This window comes from Lytechinus pictus, chromosome 5, assembly GCF_037042905.1.
Source record: "Lytechinus pictus isolate F3 Inbred chromosome 5, Lp3.0, whole genome shotgun sequence".
Taxonomy (NCBI): domain Eukaryota; kingdom Metazoa; phylum Echinodermata; class Echinoidea; order Temnopleuroida; family Toxopneustidae; genus Lytechinus; species Lytechinus pictus.
In genome coordinates, this window is record NC_087249.1 from 44,879,687 (window position 1) to 44,900,491 (window position 20,805).

General features: G+C 37.6%; 1 protein-coding gene across 3 annotated transcripts in view; it reads left to right on the forward strand.

Moving 5' to 3' along the window:
- LOC129261490 (la-related protein 1-like) overlaps window positions 1-19,242 on the forward strand; it is a 28,157-nt gene extending 8,915 nt beyond the window's left edge. For all 3 annotated transcript variants that reach the window (XM_064099077.1, XM_064099078.1, XM_064099079.1), the window contains exons 8-19: window positions 669-758; window positions 2,490-2,676; window positions 3,099-3,298; window positions 4,166-4,287; window positions 5,867-6,083; window positions 7,695-7,908; window positions 8,532-8,704; window positions 10,399-10,511; window positions 11,205-11,350; window positions 11,894-12,148; window positions 12,452-12,579; window positions 13,743-19,242. In XM_064099077.1, coding sequence (XP_063955147.1) covers window positions 669-758; window positions 2,490-2,676; window positions 3,099-3,298; window positions 4,166-4,287; window positions 5,867-6,083; window positions 7,695-7,908; window positions 8,532-8,704; window positions 10,399-10,511; window positions 11,205-11,350; window positions 11,894-12,148; window positions 12,452-12,579; window positions 13,743-13,892 — 1,995 coding nt within the window. In that variant the 3' untranslated portion in view covers window positions 13,893-19,242. The remainder of the gene's footprint in view (window positions 1-668; window positions 759-2,489; window positions 2,677-3,098; window positions 3,299-4,165; window positions 4,288-5,866; window positions 6,084-7,694; window positions 7,909-8,531; window positions 8,705-10,398; window positions 10,512-11,204; window positions 11,351-11,893; window positions 12,149-12,451; window positions 12,580-13,742) is intronic.
- Window positions 19,243-20,805: the final 1,563 nt, after the last annotated feature.

A 20,805-nucleotide genomic window follows, 5' to 3' on the forward strand; every position in this document is an offset into this window, starting at 1 on the left:
TGGTTTTCTGCATACCATCAAAATTCCCACTTGTTTTTATTCTGAGGAAAGCCTTGCCCTTTTGTTCTGATGAGATAGGAACTTGTAAATTTGAATTGATCGAAACATTGGTGGTAAACCATTACTAACAGTGGTACATTCTAGTGTTGCCTTACTTTGACAAAGGAAGCAAGTGACATATGGACTGAGAGTTATTTTATTTTTATTTATTTTGCTTATTGATTTCTTATTTGTAAAATTTCAGAGATTGGCTGATTAACCCAGTGTGCTATTTGGTGTTTGTGTAAATCCCAGACATTTTTTGCTGTTTTTCAAGAAATAATACTTTCTTTATTTGCTCCCTATTGGTCAAATCAGGGCAGAATGTATCGTCCCTGATTTTTTTAAATGATCGCTGAGAACATTATCAAAATGATCTCGATGCCCGTCCAAATATTTTTAGACTTGAGGGCAAAAAAGTGCCCTTTTTGCCTGTGGTATTGGTGCCCTGCAGTAATCCAGTGCAAGTGTCTCATTGAAAGGTACATTTTACTCTTGATGCCCTTTTTAATGTCCTTGGATGCCCCGAAAGCGAGTACTACTTTCCCTTTCCTTCAAGTGCCCTATTAAATAATGGCCGCGCCCCTTTGAATTCCTAATTCGAACCCTGTATTTTTGTGTTGTTTCAGATGGATGCAGAGGGATACCTACCGGTCAGTCTTATCGCCAGTTTCCATCGAGTCAAGGCCCTGACTAGTGATGTTGGCATCATCACCACGGTATGTCTAACCCCTTCATCATCTCTGATTGTACAATGCCCACTTAGCTTGTCTGAATGTCAAACATACCGTTGCACTCGTACCACGGTCAGGAACAAGGTGACGTCACAATAAAAATTAGGATTCAATGCTTTGCGCTTAGTAAGTGCAGGTGCAATACGCGTAGGGCTTACTGGCTAAATGCGCATTGCTGCTGCAGATCAGATGTGCACGTGAGGGATTTTACGTTTCGCTTTCAATAATTCTCAGAGATAAACCTAGGAAAAAATTTATTATTCATATTTTCATACTTTTGTTAACTTCTGAGGCATTGTACAACATGAAAAGCGAATATTCTTATTTGTGCAATGGTGCGACATTTCGCATTCAGTTAAAGAAAGAGACACTCTACAGAGCATTCAAGTCTCCCGGATCCTGCGGGAGAATACTGGATTGCGAACCAATCTCCCGTTCTGACCCCATGCCAAAATCTCCTGGATAATCAGGATTTTTAGCTGTTAAATTGTAAAATTCATACAAACGACTGTTTTACGAGTCTAACATGTCCAAATCCCTAATACACCCACGTGGAACCTCCTTCATTTTACCCAGTAACTTTTACCAGTTTTTGTATAATCGTTCATTGATTTCCAATGTAAATGAAGATAATTTTACTGAACGACTGGTGAATTAGTCTAACAAGCCATTTTATTTCCGGGTTCTGCAATGTGTGTGATGGAAACACTTCAGCGGCACTCCATGCACATGCCCCCCCCCCCCCGATGCGCCCCGGCGCGGCCCTGCCTGGTGAGTGGTCTCCAGCTGGCCGCGCCGCGCCAGGCCTATGAGATGGGAAGTCCACGAGCACTGCGAGGCATTTTTCGTAAGCTTGTGTGTGCCTTATTCGAGCTGAAACTGTGGATCAACGATGGGATTTACAAGTGGATTACTTTTATAATTACACCCTGACTTTCAGGAATAATTTTATTGACAATCCTGAAAAACAGAAGCAAAGTGGAGATTTTTTCGCCTACTTTCACTTGGGTCAGTGAGCTAGCCTGGTGCTGGCTGGCTGAGCTGTGCGAAGCACGCCCCGTCCCGATTAATCCACACTACAATCGCATTGTCAGTGACCATGGAGATGGAGTCATCCAAGACCAAGAAGACAAAATACTTTTCGAAGTATAAAGATAATTTTCAAGCGGAATGGGACTGTGTGACAATTTTCACAGGAATCCCTCAGAGACTTTAAACAGGCCACATATACCGTACATGTAAGTCTTTACAGGGCCAGGCATGCAAGGCCATTTACCACTACTGCAGCCCCTTCCCCCTCTGGACAATAAAGGTATTTTCATGTTGAATGCATTCTTTTATGAATTATTAAAAAAATCTACTGTATTGCCTGAAGTATATATTTAGTCAATGACAATTCATGAAATCTCTCTAATGTGCATTTAATCTATCTGCAAAAAGTTTTGATGGTTAGACAGCTGTCAGTTACTATCGAATGTTGTTAATGTGTGTTGCTACCCAAAACTCCCATCTGTGGGACAACGTTCCGCCGTTCCCTCACAAAATCATACCTCCGCGAAATCTACTGGATTCTATCTTCCCAATGTTGGCAGCTCTGCACTCTATTCAACTCGGCTACTTGTTGAATAGAGCGTCTTTTACCGTGTGCGAAATCTTGTACCATCGCACTCGTGCCTATTCGCTATTTGTATATTCATGTTAATTGTCCCTATACAGGCCCTGAATGACAGCACCGAGGTGGAGCTATCATCAGACAAGTCCAAGGTCCGCTGCCGGCTCTCCCCCATGCAATGGGTCATCAACGATCCACTAACACCCACCAAACACGAGCTCTCCTACGACAGCCCAGAGTTCATCCCTGGCAAACCCTATCCTTACACCTCATCATATAACCAAGATACAGGTGAGTATCGGACACTCCATTTCTTAGTAAATGCTAACAAAATGGGATGTCATGAATGAACATTTTTGTTGAATAGTGCAATTAATTACAACACACCTGTTTAAATTGGTTTTGTCTGAAACATGTCTCGATCTCAGAATAAAAAAGAAACGGAACAATGTATAAACAATATGAGGTGCAGATAAAGTTGGTTGCTATTGATTTTATACTTTTAAAGTATATGAGTTGTGAGATTCCATATGCCACCTGTGTCTGTCATATTTTATTTTAAAAATGAAGCCTGGACAAAATTGCACTTTGAAATAAAGAGGAACTTTGTTATATCGATTTCAGTTGTAACCCCCTCGTATAAACAACAGAATTCAAATGACAGTATTTTATACCTTCACTGATCAAAACCTAAATCCTTCTGTAATCCATAGAATCTGCACCAGTCTCCCCCACACCTGTGGAGACCATGGAGTCTAGTGACAGAGCCTCTGATGGTGAGACCAGCGGTCAAGGAATGTCCAGTATGAGGGTACCCATGACACCGGGACTGTCCACCAGCCTACCGGAGAAAGAACCAGGAAATTGGACAGAGGTCAAGAGGAGGCATAAAGTGCCAACTCCGAAGGATAAGGTATGGTCTTTTGTCCCTTCATTCCGCACCACTGGTGATGGTGGGGGGGGGGGGGGGGGGTAATGGGCCGGGGCTGCTGCAGCTGCCCTCCCAAGCATTTTAGGGTGAAATGGAGGGGGGGTCTGTGCTTCCAAATTCTTGATATATTTTTTGTATGAAGTCATTGTGTTGTAAATATTTTTCAATGTTGTTATTTGCATAGAATTTCCTTTGTTTTCTGTCTGATCTCAATTTTACACCCCACCCCAAATCTAGTCCTAGGTATATTTTGGCTCGTCATGCTACTGCTCCAAACCATTCCAAATTTGGAGGAAAGAATATGAATGAAACCATCTTGTTAAGATGCTTTTGTATGTTTTCTTGATATTTCTTGTGTTCTTTTTCTACTTATGAATTGCCCCCCCCCCCCCCGAAAAAAAAATCCTATTTAAATTTTTTTATTTGGAAGCCTATAAATGATGATATCCTTTTGATGTTCATATCTAGCCTGAATTTCCATATTCAATAAAATCAAGTTTCATTTCTTTGAACATTTTTGCTTAAAAGGGTACTCAGGCTAACAATTATCTGCTCTAAACATTTAAAGTAAAATTAGTCAAACATAGCACTGAAAATTGAATCAAAATCAGACAAGGAATAACAAAGTTATGACATTTAAAGGTTTTGCATTCTTTCTAGAAACCAGTTCTTTGCATGTCTTCATGAATATGGATGCAATGAATGAGCTGATGTCATGTCCTAACTTATTCTTTTGCATTTTATTGTATAATAGTGTATCCATCAAATTTGTCCTCAAAGAATGAAAAAAACTGACTTGACTACTGATTTACTGTATAAGAGATAATCATTGAACCTTGTCTTTTTTAGAGGGTGACGTCTCCTCAAACGGAATCACAGGATCATTTTGAAGGAGCTCAGGAGGAGCTGGACTTTCAGTTTGATGAAGAGCTTACGGAGATCACCGGCAGGAAAAATACCTTCTCAGAGTGGTGAGAGTCCAACTGGCCACATAATGTGGTTTGGTGAAATAATTAGATTCAGGGCCATCAATCAAAATTGTTATGGTTACATAGCAAACCGTGTGAGCAGAATTTTGAAGAAAAAAAAAAGAATGTGTGTATGTTAACCCTAACTAGGCCGGGCTTTTTTGGCTGTTCTGTGGCCGGGGGGGGTTGATTCAACCCCCCCCTGAGATCTCGGCCGCCGATCGCGCAAGCGCTGCAAAAATTTGCATGCTGGTAGTATGCGATGTAATCTACAAGGCTGTATGGTAAAATTTTCCAAAATAATGAGATTTTATTTTATATGAATTAATTATGCTAATTTATGCATAAATCATACTTTTTGCTCTAATTCACTAAATAAAGCTAGAATGCTAATTTTTTGTAAGAATATTCTTTTTAGCATTCTTAACAATCGCAATTGAAAAAAACTTTGGTTTGGAAATCAATTTCTTATGTATTTTATTGTTTTATGAATTTCTTATGTATTTCATTGTTTTTCAACCTTTTGTTTTTCTGTGTTTTTTTCACCAGATTTATTGCACAACCTTTTCGAAGCATAATTATGCTAAAATCAATTGATTTCAGCTTTTTAAAGTAAAAATAATCATATCTCTATGAATAAGATGAGAAAACTCAATTTGCATTGACTTTGTACACAAAATCACGTTTTGGAACAATTTTTGGTCTGACATGCACTTACGAAATGTTGCGTAATTTTGGAACCGCGTACCCGGGTGTCTTAAATTTGGTCTCAAAAGATGCGCGAGACTTAAAAGTATAAACTCTGCGAGTGGCGCGGTCAAAAAATTTCGCGTGGCGGAATGATCGCAGAAAATGTTGAGGGGGGGGTTGATTCAACCCCCCCCCCGGCCTGTTTAGGGTTAAGGGGGGGGGGGGGGTTGAATCAACTATGGAAAGTTAACATATAAAATGCATGTGTTTTCAAATCAAATTCTAGATATGAATGTATATAAATAAATTCATTGATTTCTTGAAAATTTGGTGTGTTCTCCTTTGTTTACAAAGGACATTTTGCACATTTTCTGTAGAAAAAATTATGACACTGATGGATTTCCATAGAGTTACGATTGATTGGATCAATTAACTCTTTGAAAGACGGGGCCCAGATCAATCGCAACTCTTGGTAAGATGGGCCCCAGATTGGACGTTGATTAATGGAGCTCTCTTCTCTTTACCAGAGTTAACACGAGAGGGCCTGACTACCTCCCAATCACTAACCCAGTGCCAGTCCACTCATCAGGAGGGGAGATAGGGGATTGGCACTGGGTTAGGAGGCCCTCTATGTCTGCTTCGGGAAAGAGAGCTTCAATACATCAACTTCCAATCTGGGGCCTATAACACAAAGGTTAGCAATGATCGTAGAACATTTTTCTACGATTGATTGCATTGACTACAATGTACAATCACTCGTGAAAATCAAGCGTATGATTAATCGCTAACCTTTTTTTTATGGGACCCTTGACTGGATGAGCTCGAAAAGTAGCCCCAGGAAAGTATTTTATTGATTTTTTCCCTGAATTGCGTCATTATTATTGATGAACAGGTCCGATGACGACGATGAGGATTACGAGATCTCGGACAACGATCTCAACAAGATCATCATCGTGACGCAGACCCCGCCCTGTCTGAAGAAGCACCCCGGAGGTGACAGGACAGGATACCACGTCTCGCGCTCCAAGATGACCGCTAACCTAGCCAAGATCATCAACGATGGACTCTACTATTATGAAATGGATCTATGGGATGAAGATCTCACTAAGGTATGATGAGCTGTTGTGTCTTGGTAGAGTTAAAGGGGAAGTTAACCTTGACGATATTTGTTTTTGATAAAAATAACAAAATGAAAGAAATTACCAGTGAAGGACTGATGAAAACACATCAAAGAATAAGAGTTATAATTTTTGTCTCACCTGCAGAGCAGAGCGAGACTATTGGCGTCGCTTTTCCGATGGCGGCAGCGTCGTCAACATTGAAATCTTTAACTAAGGTTAAGTTTTTGAAATGTCATCATCACTTTGAAGGTACAGTGTGTATCAAAAAAAGTTTACACTTTGAAAAAGCCATGGGAATTAAAAAGTATACAACATGTGGGTAATTTTTTCACATATAATTTTGGTTTTGGGTCTCATCTATCCAATGAAAGTAAAAGTTTTGACAGAATGTTACACTTGAGTGAGCACTGTCAATGTTTGTAAAGCTCGCAGAAATCTGTTTGCGCAGAAATGCTCGTTTTTACCCTGTGTCAAGGGTAAGGGCGAAATCAAACTTACCCTACGTAACATTTCTCATACATTTCCCTTGTACTTTTAGTTGATTGAAATAAAACGGATACATTCAAGCATTTTGTAACCATTTTGTCAACCAAATTGAAATTTCAACACTTACCCTTTTTGTGCCAGCTGGATCTGAGGACATAACTGAATCTGAACAATAGTTTATATCAGACATCTCCAGCATTTTTCACTAAGTTTTTATCATTTAAAGTGGGTTTACATTTTATTTTTATTAAATACATGTTTCTCCACACATTTTCCAAGCTTGACAATGATTAACAAAATGAAAATCAAGCCTAAGCCATTTCATGTAAATCACAGCTCAATGTAAAGCAAATATCGTCACGATGGCCTCGGTGTGGGGCGCTATGCACTCTTCGAAGTGTTTTGGGCAAGGAAACAAGTTAAAAAAGGTAAAAGATATCTTCAAATCAAATATACTAGCTAAATTCCACGTGTTCTTCATGATTAAGGTCTACTTTTATTCACATAACTATTTCAAAGTTCTGCGCAAATCATTTTTCACAAACTTTTCAATAGTAAGTGGTGCTCACTCAAGCGAAAATATTTTTCGACAGTTATATTGTCATTTGCTTAAATGGATCTGTACCAATGTAAAAATGTGGAAAAATCTTCAGGATATTACAAATGTATAATTTTACAGGATTTTTTCCAAGTGTAAACTTTTTTTTTGATACGCTCTGTATATTGAACCTAGTTCATGGAACCAACTTATTGTCAGGGTGAACTCCCCTCCCGCTGTTTACTAGGAATGGATAGTCCCTGACTAAATCTATTAAAACATCAGTTCTTTGCTTTCATCAGGTACATGTAGGTATTTACTTCTCTCTTCAATTTGGTGGAGAGTTTATTTCTCTTGAATAGAAGTATGGTTACTTGTAGAAATCAATAAGAAGATATTTCTCTTTGCTGTTATGATTCATTGTTCTCTTGTACGTTGGCTGGGTGGTAATGGTCGCACCGGCAGGAACTCACTATAGTGTGATTAATATAACAATTTTCTTTTCAGTGGAAATATCTTGACATTTTGTAGAATTCTACAGAAGAATATTTTCCTTTGTTATTCTCTTGTTGCAGGGTGAAATAGCACTACTGGCTGCATCGACGGGAACCCACACACCTTTCAGCAAGATCCAGACCATCACCAACGAAGAGTTCTCCTGCTTGACCCCTGAGAAACCCCACACCAGGCAGGTAGTACCCCCCGCTCCTCCAGCAGAGAGCAGTCCAGAGGGCGACGTGACTGCAATGGAAGGAGAAGAAGGAGGCGTGGCAATCCAGAAGAGTGCAGGTGAGTGTTCGTTCCCCTCAATTTCTCCATGGGCTTGTAGCACGTACCTTATACCCAGGGAAATCAAAATACACAGGGGCTCCCGGCTTAAGAGCCCCTGAATTTCCCATATGTTCCAATGGTAACTGTATTGCAATGTAGCATAATTGGGCTAGTGAGCCTTAGAAGTAGCCTGGGGGAAAAAATTATCTGCTAATATCACTTTTATGAATCTGAGGATGCAGATCGGATCCGTATTACGCGAGTGCTGCTTTTAGGAGGACTCGATCCACTCCATGTAGAAAATAGTTACCTTTTATGCTTGTAACCAATCAAAGACGGATATATTTCAGACTTTACTTTTTTAGTTATCAATGACAAGATAAGTCAGTGGTTGCAACACTTCAAACAAATGTTGCCTAGCAATGCCAACAGTTCTCTTTTCTTCTTCAGTATTTTATGCTTTTAGAAGTAGGGGGATACAAGTACTGCAGGTTTAATGAATAATAATGCAAATACTCTTATATCCCAAAATGCTGCAATTCTTTTTACGGGATGTTTTTCCTTTTGTATTTACCAATGTGTATTGAGTGAGTATGCATTGATATGAGTGAACTTCATCTACCCCCCACCCCTTAAACTAGTGCGTTCAGTGAAGGTGGAGTCATCAGTAGTAGCGAGGTCATTACCTACTGCAGTACCAGAAGGCCCTCTCCTACGTGAGGCCATGAGGACACCACGTACCCCAAGGGGCAAGGCTCAGATGTCACCTAGGTTCTACCCTGTTATGAAGGAAACCAAGCCCATTGATAACAAGGTGAGATCACTGACCATTTGGAGGCTGTAGAGGTGTTGTGGATCAGTGGATAAGTCTCCAAACTTTGAACCGCAAGGTCTGGGGTTCGAATCCCTCCGCAGCAGTCGCATCCTTTTGCTAGGCGTTCATCTATATATATATATATATGTATATGTATATATATATATATATATATACATTTGCTGCTCTCCACCCAGGTGTAGTAAATGGGGACCCTGTAGGAAGAAAATCCTCGAATGCTCGAGCATCCAATCAGGATAGCCTTACTAAAGCAGGGGTAATAGTATGCACGCTTGGAAACATTTGTATGAAGCGCGATATGAATGTTGCATATTATTATCATTATTATTTAAAGAGACGGATTAGTTCCTTCTTTTTAATCATAATCGTCATCAGCCGTGTTCAGCCTGCTGCAAGGCGAAGGCCTCCTCAAGATGGTGCCAAAGGTGCTTGTCTTGTGGTGATGCAATCCACTTTGTGAGCTCTTCATTCCATCTCTTTATCTTTAGTTCTGGGAAATTCCACGGAACGGACAAGAAATTTTAGGCCGTTTTCAAAACATCACACTTCAAAATTTACAGTATTCAAACATTTCTTGATGAGTTTATCAGATATTTTTTATGTATATCATGAATTTGTAGGCTGATATTTTGAGGTAGAGCTGCGCAGATATGTGGGGAGAGAGAATAAACTGAATGATGTCTTAGAAAAAGAAATTTGAAGGTGATTCTTGATTCTTTTTTAAACAGGCAGCCAATGTCACTACTTCAGGATTGGCGAGATGGTGTCATAATTTTTAGCATAAGGTCTCTTTGTTCCCATTTTCTTGGCTGTTAACCCTAACTAGGCCGGGCTTTTTTGGCTGTTCTGTGGCCGGGGGGGGGGGGGGGGGTGGGGGGGGGGTTGATTCAATCCCCCCCCTGAGATCTCGGCCGCCGATCGCGCGAGCGCCGCAAAAGTTTGCAAGCTGGTAGTGTGCGATGTAATCTACAAGGCTGTATGGTAAAATTTTCCAAAATAATGAGATTTTATTTTATATGAATTAATTATGCTAATTTATGCATAAATTATACTTTTTGCTCTAATTCACTAAATAAAGCTCCTAGAATGCCAGTTTTTGGTAGAAATATTCTTTGTAGCGTTCTTAACAATGGCAATTGAAAAAAACTTCGGTTTGGAAATCAATTTCTTATGTATTTTATTGTTTTATGAATTTCTTATATATTTCTTTGTTTTTCAACCTTTTGTTTTTCTTTGTTTTTTTCACCAGATTTATTGCACAACCTTTTTGAAGCATAATTATGCTAAAATCAATTGCTTTCAGCTGTTTAAAGTAAAAATAATCATATCTTTATGAATAAGATGAGAAAACTCAATTTGCATTGACTTTGTACACAAAATCACGTTTTGGAACAATTTTTGGTCTGACATGCACTTACAAAATGTTGCGTAATTTCGGAACCGTGTACCCGGGCGTCGTAAATTTGATCTCAAAAGATGCGCGAGACTTAAAAGTATAAACTCTGCGAGTGGCGCGGTCAAAAAATTTAGCGCGGCGGAATGATCGCAGAAAATGTTGAGGGGGGGGTTGATTCAACCCCCCCCCTGCCATTTTAGGGTTAAGGTTGACAGGTATGCTGATATTGCTCATTCAAATGTTTAAACCATATTTTTAATAAATTTTTTTCATCTAGACTCCCAGGAAACGCAAGACAAAGCACAGTGAAGACCCACCTGTCGAGAGCCATGTTGGTTGGGTGTTGGATTCAAGAGAACATATAGCAAGATCCAGGCATGCATCTACAAGGTAAGCCATGCTTCATCTGTTTAAAAAAAAAGGAAAAGGAAAATAACTTTTTAAGCGCAGTTGTGATCACACAATGATACCTCTGACCATTTGTTTGAGTTTTCAAAAACTTAGTTCCAAAATATGCAATATAAGATGGCTGCACTTTAACCCTTTCCACGCGTTACTTCGCACCAATGCACATTTGGTGCCACTTTGCAGTTCACGCTCCAGCAAACAATCCATTGTTTCCCTCCCTGGAAATAATTCAGCACAGAGGAGTTCATGGTCCAGCACACAAAGAGTTAATTACAAATTTTGTCTGGGGGAGGGCCAATTTGGTTAATCGAGACAAAGCATCCCCACCTGGGTAGAGCCTTGAAGGTGTGGTGTTAGACCGAGGAGAATGCATGGCTTGATCAATACACGTAACCACAAGGAGACTTTCTTCTCTGGGGTGCTTTTTCACAAACAACTTTTTGTGTAGCAGTCTTTAAAAAAAAAAGTGGAGCAAATTGCGATGCGATACCAGGCAAAATTAGTCCCTGTGAATTCAAGCTTTTCAAAAAATTCAATTGGTGAGTTTGACGAAACTTAACAAGTTTTAAGTGTTAAGAATCCACCTACGCTCATCTCATTACTATTCGAGTGTTCAATATGGAAATTTTGAGTAGCTTTTAACAGTGGTAATGCTTTCTTTGTTTTCTCTTTCAGTTCACCGTCAGAGGGTGCACCTATCAGCACCAGCTATGGAACCCCACTCAACTTCCCCAAGTTTGAGCATCCTTCCCATGAGCTCCTCAAAGATAATAACTTCACTCAGCATGCTTACCACAAGTACCATCAAAAGTGTCTCAAAGGTATTTTTAAGTTTTCCCAACCTTGATAAAAAAAAACCTTGGGTTTCAAGTTCTGTTCATGATATTGAGAGAAAATATCATAAATTGACCTTCATTGTACCATCAAAAGTGTCTTAAAAAGTATTAGTTTGCTAAGCTAAAACTGACATGTAAGGTTTCAAGTTCTGTTCATGATATCATAGACGATTGACCCTCATTGTTTGGCAAATATTTATCTAGGGGACTGGCTGACACTTCTCCAGGAGATCATTTGTGTGTTACAGTAGTCCCATGCATCAATATCTGTGTATTTTTTTTTTTTTAATGAGTGTGCAGTGTGTTTCAGATTTGGTAATGGCGTAGGCATTCATTTCTACTTCATGCAGTTGAAAATCCATCCATTTTGTTCGTACTCTACATCCATTTTGCTATGATTTCTTCTCATTGAACAGTGATGGAACTGATTCTTGTTTAATTCTCAAATTAAGTCTTGTAACTTGAGCTTCAATGTAATGTCTATATCTCTTCTAAAGTCTTCATTGAATTCCCTTTTTATTCCCTCAGACCGCAAGAAGCTCGGAATCGGCAAGTCTCAGGAAATGAACACCCTCTTCCGCTTCTGGTCGTTCTTCCTCCGAACGAACTTCAACAAGAAGATGTACGACGAGTTCAAGAACCTTGCCGTGGAGGACTCGATGCAGGGCTACCGTTACGGACTAGAGTGTCTCTTTAGGTATTTCAGTTATGGTCTGGAGGTCAAGTTTAGGCCAGATATCTATCAGGACTTCCAGACGGAGACATTACGGGATTACGAATCGGGTATGTCTCAAAGCATTGCTATATTTCACTTAATGGAATTTGCTACATTTATACTGGGTATGGACTCTAAGTTGGCCGGGTGAATCACCCCCTCAACATTTCCTGCGACAATTATGGAAATCAATGTATTATTGACTAAATGGGGCAAATAATACATTTACTTCGATGGGGCTAGTTATGCATTCATTAGGTCATTTTTTCTTCAATTATTATGAGATAGAGTCAAAGAGCTAAATATTATTATGATATTGATATGATATTGATGATATTATAATACTATGACATTGAATGATTACTATGTAGGGCAACTGTATGGTCTTGAGAAGTTCTGGGCTTACCTGAAGTATTCCCGATTGAGAGAGCTGACTACCTTGCCCGAGCTCTCTGAAGCACTCAAGAAGTACAGGACACTTGAAGACTTCAGGGTGGAGGTATGTATGCTTGCTCTGTTCTTGGCAGTTTCTCTGCATCTTGTGTCCTATCTTGATAAAATTTCTTCAAAATGTTAGTTATGCATGATTTTCAGAACAGCTGGTGACCCTTTTGTGATGAATAGGGAGATTACGCAACAGCTACGCAGATGCTTTCTAGAACATAGAGTATCTGTTGTCAAATGCCCTTCATGACAAAGAACTCTTTGTCGAGGGTCATTGAATTGAAATGGCAGCTTCGTCTCACTCTGGACTCTGGATATTTGTGATTTCTAGTCAGCTCAGAAACATTCAATTCAATTCAATTCAATAATGGTTTATCAAAAACATGCCTCGCAGCCAAAGGCTGAATAAAAACATGTGTACAATTTACAACAATAGAATAATACTCAAATACAAACATGAAATGATATAAAATTACTAGTACTTCTTATTATAATACAAGGAAATAAATTGTTGAAAGTAAATAAAATCATACATTGTATTGAACATAATAAATATTAAGTATGCAAATTCTAACCACTACAATGAGGCACATTGTACATGCATGAATGAAAAGTATTAGAAAAAAAAGATGGGGAAGGATAAAGACGGCATAGGGAGACAGACAGAGAAAAGGTGAGTAAGGGGAAAGGGTAATTAAAAGGAGATATAGGTAGAAAGTACAGAGAGGATTGGGCCTGAAAGATGAAGAAAGTAGTGGCGAAGATTGAAAACAAACAAAAGCATGCATGTATGACAACAAATTAAGTACAGAGTACACTGAGTGAGGCAAGGCGGTATAGAATGAGGATGACTATCTTAGCAAATAAAGACAACTATATCTATCATATCTTCCGGGGGGGGGGGGGGGTCAACAAACCGATCCTGGATGAAGATTTGCATTTTCAATGTATTCCTGCGTTGTAGGATTCATTCTGTGTTGCTGAGCGAAAACTTGTTATTGATGTACCACAAATACCCCAAAACAGATTTATCCGCCGTGAGGACCACAGAAATCGGTTGGGTTTGGATGAAATGATTTAAATAACCCATGTTTCGTATAATCTTACATGAAATTTTTTTTTACTTTGGCAATTATTCAACTTCTAGAAGGTTAAGTTGAGCAGACTCTGCTCTATTTAAAATCACATGTGTACTGTTTTCTATATTGTCCTTTGCAGCCCCCTATCAGTGAGAACAAGAAGTCCGGTGGATCCGGGGACGCCAAGAAGTCCAAGTCCAGTCGAAGTAGACAACAGTCCACATCCGACCAATCAGAACAGCAGAGCAATCTGGAATCTCAGGGTGCTGTCGGGGGAGCGGAAGAATGAATGCCTCTTCTCGACCCCCCTGCAGGATTCAAATGCTTCGTATGGTACTAGAACATTGTTACACAGCAGTAAAGCATCTAGATGGCCATGTTGTCATTGAGGGATGTGGATTATGCCATTTGTGATTTGATGGGCCATTGAGCTTGCAGCATTGTGAATCGTCTGTGGCATGCTTGTTGGTAGGAACAGACACTCTGAAGTGGAGTCATTCAGTTTGCATGGGGTTTGGGCCCGGAAGGCATCAACTCTTGGACCAGTTGTGCAACTTGCTGTCCTCAACCACGGATTACTAAGGATTTCTAAGGATAACGTGCTCGATTTCATAGCGCTGTGTTGTAAACCTACACGAAAACTAGGTATCTGGGAATGAATCATCGCAGATATTGAGTTTTTCCGCCATGGATATCGAAGAGCATCAAGCCCCTCTATGGATCATTGTATCATTACTGGTCAGGAGGTCATCTGCTTCCATGAATTTATACCCTGGCTATACTGACCAGTCGGGCATCACCATGAGTTAGGAGGCGTTCGGTGTTTTCCTTCCTACGATGTTTAACAGTTGCCATGACACCCTCTCTATAGTTCGGTGGTTCCAAGTTTTGTGTTAGTGCTGGCGTTAGAACTTAGAAGCACAATATAGATGCCTTTCCCCGTCTCTAAACCCGATGTGAGTGTACAACAATGGTCTAAATCACATTAATGGTAGCCCAACGCCTGGTGAGATTTGGCTCCTAACACAAAGTTTAGCGATTGATCATACGTCTTATTCCCACGCTTGATTGTACACAATGACCATTGTAATAAATCATTAAAGTCAGAATGGCGATCAATCACTAATCTCTATGAAACACCTCATGGTATCTCGAGAGATACTGCTCTGTTCTTTAGCTTGGGGCTAGCTTCTATTTTTCTTACTTCACTGTCGATTTTCATTGGAATAAACGGAATGATTAGCAAGACGTGTTACCTAGTATAATTCTTGGATGTTGCTTACATGGTGTAACTGTCTTCTTCTTTCAAGCCTTACCATAATGATGGAATGAATGCATATGACCCTGCTCATTCTAATGAATCCTTGGAATGCTTGTAACCTTATGTTTGCCAAAAATAGTTAGCACCTCTGTATCGCCCCCTATTGGAGTCAAAATATGTTGGGTGTTTTCCTCAGGGTCCCTGTTCTTGAAGGATGTGTGAATATAGTTCTTTGCCCTTTTTATGGCAACCAGTATGGCAGCATGGCTGAGCAGCAAATCGGACTCCACCAGGTTGCCAGGACAATAACCATAACCACAAAGTTACTGAAATCACAGGTCTCATGAAACAGGGGCCTTTCATAAAGATTTACAGCTATGGTAATTTTACCACTATAGTGTCTACCATGGAAACTTTTATTGTACCGGTAATTGACTGTTGAGCCCCGTTACCATGGTAGTTACCATAATGGCAAAGTAGCCATAGTTGTAACTGTTTGAAACCGGTGCCAGAACCAGTTCTTAATCGCGAGATGGTGCAAAGTTATTTCTGAAATGATATAACAAATGTAGATTTCCAACAGCAATAAGTGACACTGTTTGTTTGGGGGGGGGGATGGTTTTCAGGAATGTCTTTTATCTATCCTTTCAAGTGGATCGAATTGAGTGGTTTTGATCAAAATAGATTTAGTAAATGAGATCGGGTTCTGTTTAAGGTCTGTTCAACTTCCACCCTCTTTAGGGCTGCCAAATTTTGTAGTTGATATGATCAAGTTCTCAGTTGAAATTGACTTTTTATATTAGTACCCTATTCCCTCTTGATATATGCTAAAAAGTACTTTCTTAAGCACAAGTATAAGTAATTATATTTGTTTTGTCCTTGACATTGTCCGTCAATATATATTTATCTATTTGTAGACTTTTATTATGCTGCATTTCGTGTTCAGTTCACAATATTTTTACTTGCTTCTATCTTAATAGTTATGTAACATGTTTTTAAAAATGTATGGCAGTGGTCGAGAAGAGTTTAGATGTGACTCAAAGTTCCTTTTAAGTTCTTAGATGAGTGTGGCATGTTACACATCACCATATTGGTCAGATTGTATTTGGGGGGATGCGGACCTCTGCGCGGTCGTATGTGAAAAAATGTGTTACACACATGTGTATTGGCATCTTTGCGCGAACTCAAGCCACATTATTTTCATGACACAAAGCTTAGATTGATGGAACATTCGATTTGTTAGATTGCTTGTTCGTAATGATGGAAACAATCATAATGATTAATCCTATGTAACCGTACGATCAATCCAGGAGCTTTGTGTTCCATGACCATGGTGATGCTCAGAATTGTCGGATAAAAGTTTGAAGATTAGATATATTGAAATGACACTTATACACAAAAAAGTCTGCGCCATGCCCATGTCCTAAGGCTGGAATCCCACCTTGAAGGCACTAAGCATCTTTCACTGTGACTTTCCTGCATTTCCCATTGTTATGTCGATGATGAAGTGCAAGGATTAGCGATGAAGAGCTGCTTGCAGGATTCCCGCTAGAAAGGCCCAGCACAGGATTTTGATAAGGTGCCTCTAAGATAAAGCATATGTCAATATATTTTTGATAAAATGTGATTAAACCTGAGAATGGATATAGTAGAAAAATTCTCATTTGTTCCTAGTCTCAAATGCTGTAGGGTATTGCCACCATTTGCAAAAGTTTAAGACCACCTCCTGAAACTTTGTGTGTATGGCACATGTATATCATTGTATTATACTGCTATAGTTTCTTTAAATTCGGCCTATTATATTTTGGTGTCGATAGTGTGATTGATCTCAATGGTTGAATGGAAATTAGTTTAAAGAAATTTGCCCAATACCTTGACTAATTTTGTTTTCAAAAGTATTTTTACTTCAAAATCATGTTTTTTTAACGAAAGGAATAGTCAAGCTACTGGACAATTAAACCAATCTCCCTTTTACCATTCAAATAAGACACAGAACACCATTGAATAATAATAGGTCAGTTTTTAATGAAATTCTTACAGTATATTACAATTATATTCAAGCACTATACACATACATTTTTTCAGGTGGACTTAAAAATTATGGTATTTTATTTTGAAGCAGTTTTTCAGTTACTAAAAGACTAATGAAAGAAAAATTAAGTCGGTCATCTTTGATTAAAAAAAATTCTTATATAGAGAAAGCAGAGAAATTTTAAAGAAAACCACCTGAAGCTCTGTCGTAATGTTTTAGATACCCGGATAAATGATTATGATATTTGTAAACTTATTCCTGTAATTGGTCATCATGCTTCTCATTTTCTTGTTGATGAAACTCACTATGGTAGAGGTAGTAGTATAAGACATATTGTGGCTGGGCTGATAAAACCTCGTAACTCAAAATTTAAAATTTTTGGGAAGGCTGTAAGTCAAAAAATCTAGCAATGGTGGCAGTCTCATGTCTGAAAACAGTCTCCTGATACCTGTGAAGAACTCTTTCCAGACAAAAGAAGGTTGCTACCCGCGTTTTAACTCTCAAATCCAGCTTATTCTGATCTGTCATCAAAATATTTAAATTTTGAGATGCAATGTTTTATCAGCCCAGCCGCGATATGCTACTTTGCATCTCATGTTTAAGAATAACAGATGCAAACAAAAAACCCATGATTTTTATGCTGTCTCTATGTATGATGACAAAAAGTATTGTTTCTTTACCTTTTCTTTTTACTGGCCTTGATAATGTTTAATTTTCTTCTCTGGGTGTGATTGTAAATATAAATTTATACGCATATAAAAAAGAGATATTATCGGACAATTTTAGTTCACGCCTCTAAGATGCACTTAGTACATGTATGTGTCCACTATGTGGAAGTATATTAGCCAATTGCTTAAATGTCTTGAAAACTTATATCACGTTAAAACATTCCCTTGAACACTTGTAGTACAATATTTTTGTAGTGTCTAGCTTTTACAGACTCGAGTTTTCATATAATATGCTTTCATTTTCATGGTATTTTAACTTTTGAAAGCTTTTACTTGCTTGAGGTCTTCTTACTGGTATTCATAGATGCATATCTTATTTTCATCTCATCGAAATCAGAAATTCTTTGATTTTAGAGTTGAGTAGTGGGGAAGGAGTTTGAAGTTAATTGGTCATTATGTTCACAAATTTACAAACTTTTTTTCATTTTAAATGGGTATTATATCCAGATTAAATTTTGCATTTTAACATTTTATGCAATAATATATTATTTCTTTTAATAATGAGCCTGCAAAATAGCATAGTTATGTTAAAATTTCATGTTAAAATCCTCTAGCTGTAGAAAATTTACAGCTTTTTTTTTTAGGAATAGATATGAAAGTCAAACCCTGTTTTTAAATTGATTTTGGTAAAAAATAACCTATAAATGGTTGTGTGTCTATTTCATCTAGAGGTTAAAGCACCTCAAAAGAAGTCCTTCTAAATTAATAATTTTGATATTCTAATGAGATTTTTCCCAAAAAAATGCACGTGATATATATTCAAGAGAAATAAATGAAAGGAGGGGCTTTTTAATTCTACATTTCATTTTTTTTTTGGCCCAATATTTCATCCATTTCAGCTTTGATAAGTATCTTTATTGGGGTGTTTTAAGTAAAACTAAAAATTAATTTGCCTTGTTGCATAAGGCTGCAGATATAAAGGTAAAATATCAGCATATTTGATGATTTTCTTTTTCTCTTTATGAAGTTCAAATTTTTAACAGGTAAGGGAACCACAAAAAAATATGAAAATATAAAAAAACTTAACAAAAAGAGGGATGATTCGAAATATGATGTGCATAGTGTATATAATGCAGAATGTCTAAATTATGTAATTATTCGTTTAGAAATTATGTTATGGTTTGAATACCTGCAACCAATTTACTTGTTAGTGTACATGTAGGTGCGGAATATTTGACAGTATTTTATCCACAAAGTGAGAGAAGAATTTATGAGGAAAAAAAACTACAATGGAGTGATGTATGAACATTTGCCTTGCATGATTGATTATATATTGAATTCTTAAAGAAGTATTTTGAACTTTTTACATCTTCCTAATTTACAAGACTTGTATTTTTCTGTAAATATGCTTTTCTGGGAATGATTTTACCATACGTTTCTTTGGATGGCAAGTTGGAGATTTTTTTGATGTTTGAGTATAGTATAGTTTTTCTCTTATCCGTTTTAACATTTTAAATCCTTTATCATGTATGGGGAATATATTTTTGAAGAAAAAAGTGATCACATATTGTTTGTTTGAAATGTAATTGCTTTAAAAATGAAAATGAGTTGTCTTTATGCACTGTTGGAAAGTATGTGTAGTAAAAAAAAAAAACAGGAAAAAAAAATGCAGAAAAAGTTGGACACAAATAAGACTGGACTCGTGACTTATATATGATATAATAATTAGGAATGATTGATAAGGTTTGTTTATCAATTCATATGAATTCATTGTTTCTATTTCAACATCAGATCATGGTTTATCTGTTAATTACCCATTATTCTGTTTTCTTTGATACCTTGTGCTGACATCATTTATTACTCTTTATTAAACTTTATTCTCTGTGATATTTCTCCTTCCACTTTCATACATATATTTTATACTGTGCAATGGTGTATGTGATATTCACTGATACATTGTATATGTGGCAGTTATCTCACATTTATGCCCGAGAGTAATAAGAATTATGATTATACTTGTTTAGTATAGCGCCTAAAACTTTGTAGCCACTAGCCAGTAATGCTTGGCAATAATGAGCAATTTTGTTGAGGCAAGAAAATTCATTTCTAACACAATAACAAATGAAGTATTGTATTATATTTAAGATTCAATTTTTGAAGTACCGGTAGAGGTTTGACACACACACACACACAAAAATTATTTCTGATGACTGTAAGAGAATGACATGGAAAAAACCCTGGCATTTGGTAGAATTCCATGCTTATTTTGCGCATTTCTAAGCAATTACATGTACACATTTTCTTCCAGAGCCATTTGGCACATAATTTTTTTATTTATACATGCAAACACTTAGGTGGTCATTTCATTTGATTCTGTTCGAACTCATTTTGAGATCGTTACCCAAATTGACATTTTCTTCAAATGAGTCTTAAAAGAAGAGTTGATATAGAAATGAACAAAAGCACACTAGAATTTGATGCTAATAGCAATTTTCATTGTTGTGTGAATCCTTTTTATCAAAGCCGGGTCCTGTTTCACAAAGACATGTTATAATAACAAATGCATCATTTCTATAAGAAATGTACTATAAGCCAATCAGATTGAAGGATTTCAGTAGCTTTTAGTTTTATGAAACAGACCACTGGTCATCTATTGTAACTTTCATTTGAACATAGTTGAAAAGTAGGTTAGAATTGTTCATCTGTGTTTAATCAATCTGTGTTCATAAAATAGTTTTTCATGTGTGTGCCTTTCTCAGATTTCATCAAACTTCATTTCAAACCAGGGTCGTGGATGTAATATGAGATGGAAAATGTTTTGCTTTTTTCTTTTTCCATCATCCATTAATGTCAGTTTCCACATCTCATGACTACACGCTTCTATTTGTGCTCTAAAAATTCTAGTAAAATTCTAGTTCATTTGTTCTGGCATTTGCTAGAGCCACTTCTCACGTCGGTCATATTTTTCATTTTTATGTGTGCACTATTTTTTTTTTTTTCATGTTTGCTGTTGTATTTGAATGCAAATTCACTTCTAGTACTTGCTTCCATCCTATTGCTTAAAAAATACTACTTGAGAGAAAAAAAATCTTATAAAAAAAAGGTTGTGAACTTTCTAAGCTCTATTTTATCTGATAATGTTGTATATGGTGGAACAAATTGAGTAAACAGACGATTATATGGGATTGATCAAGAAAGATTGGTTGGCTAATTCAAAATCGATTTGATTGAATTCATTTAC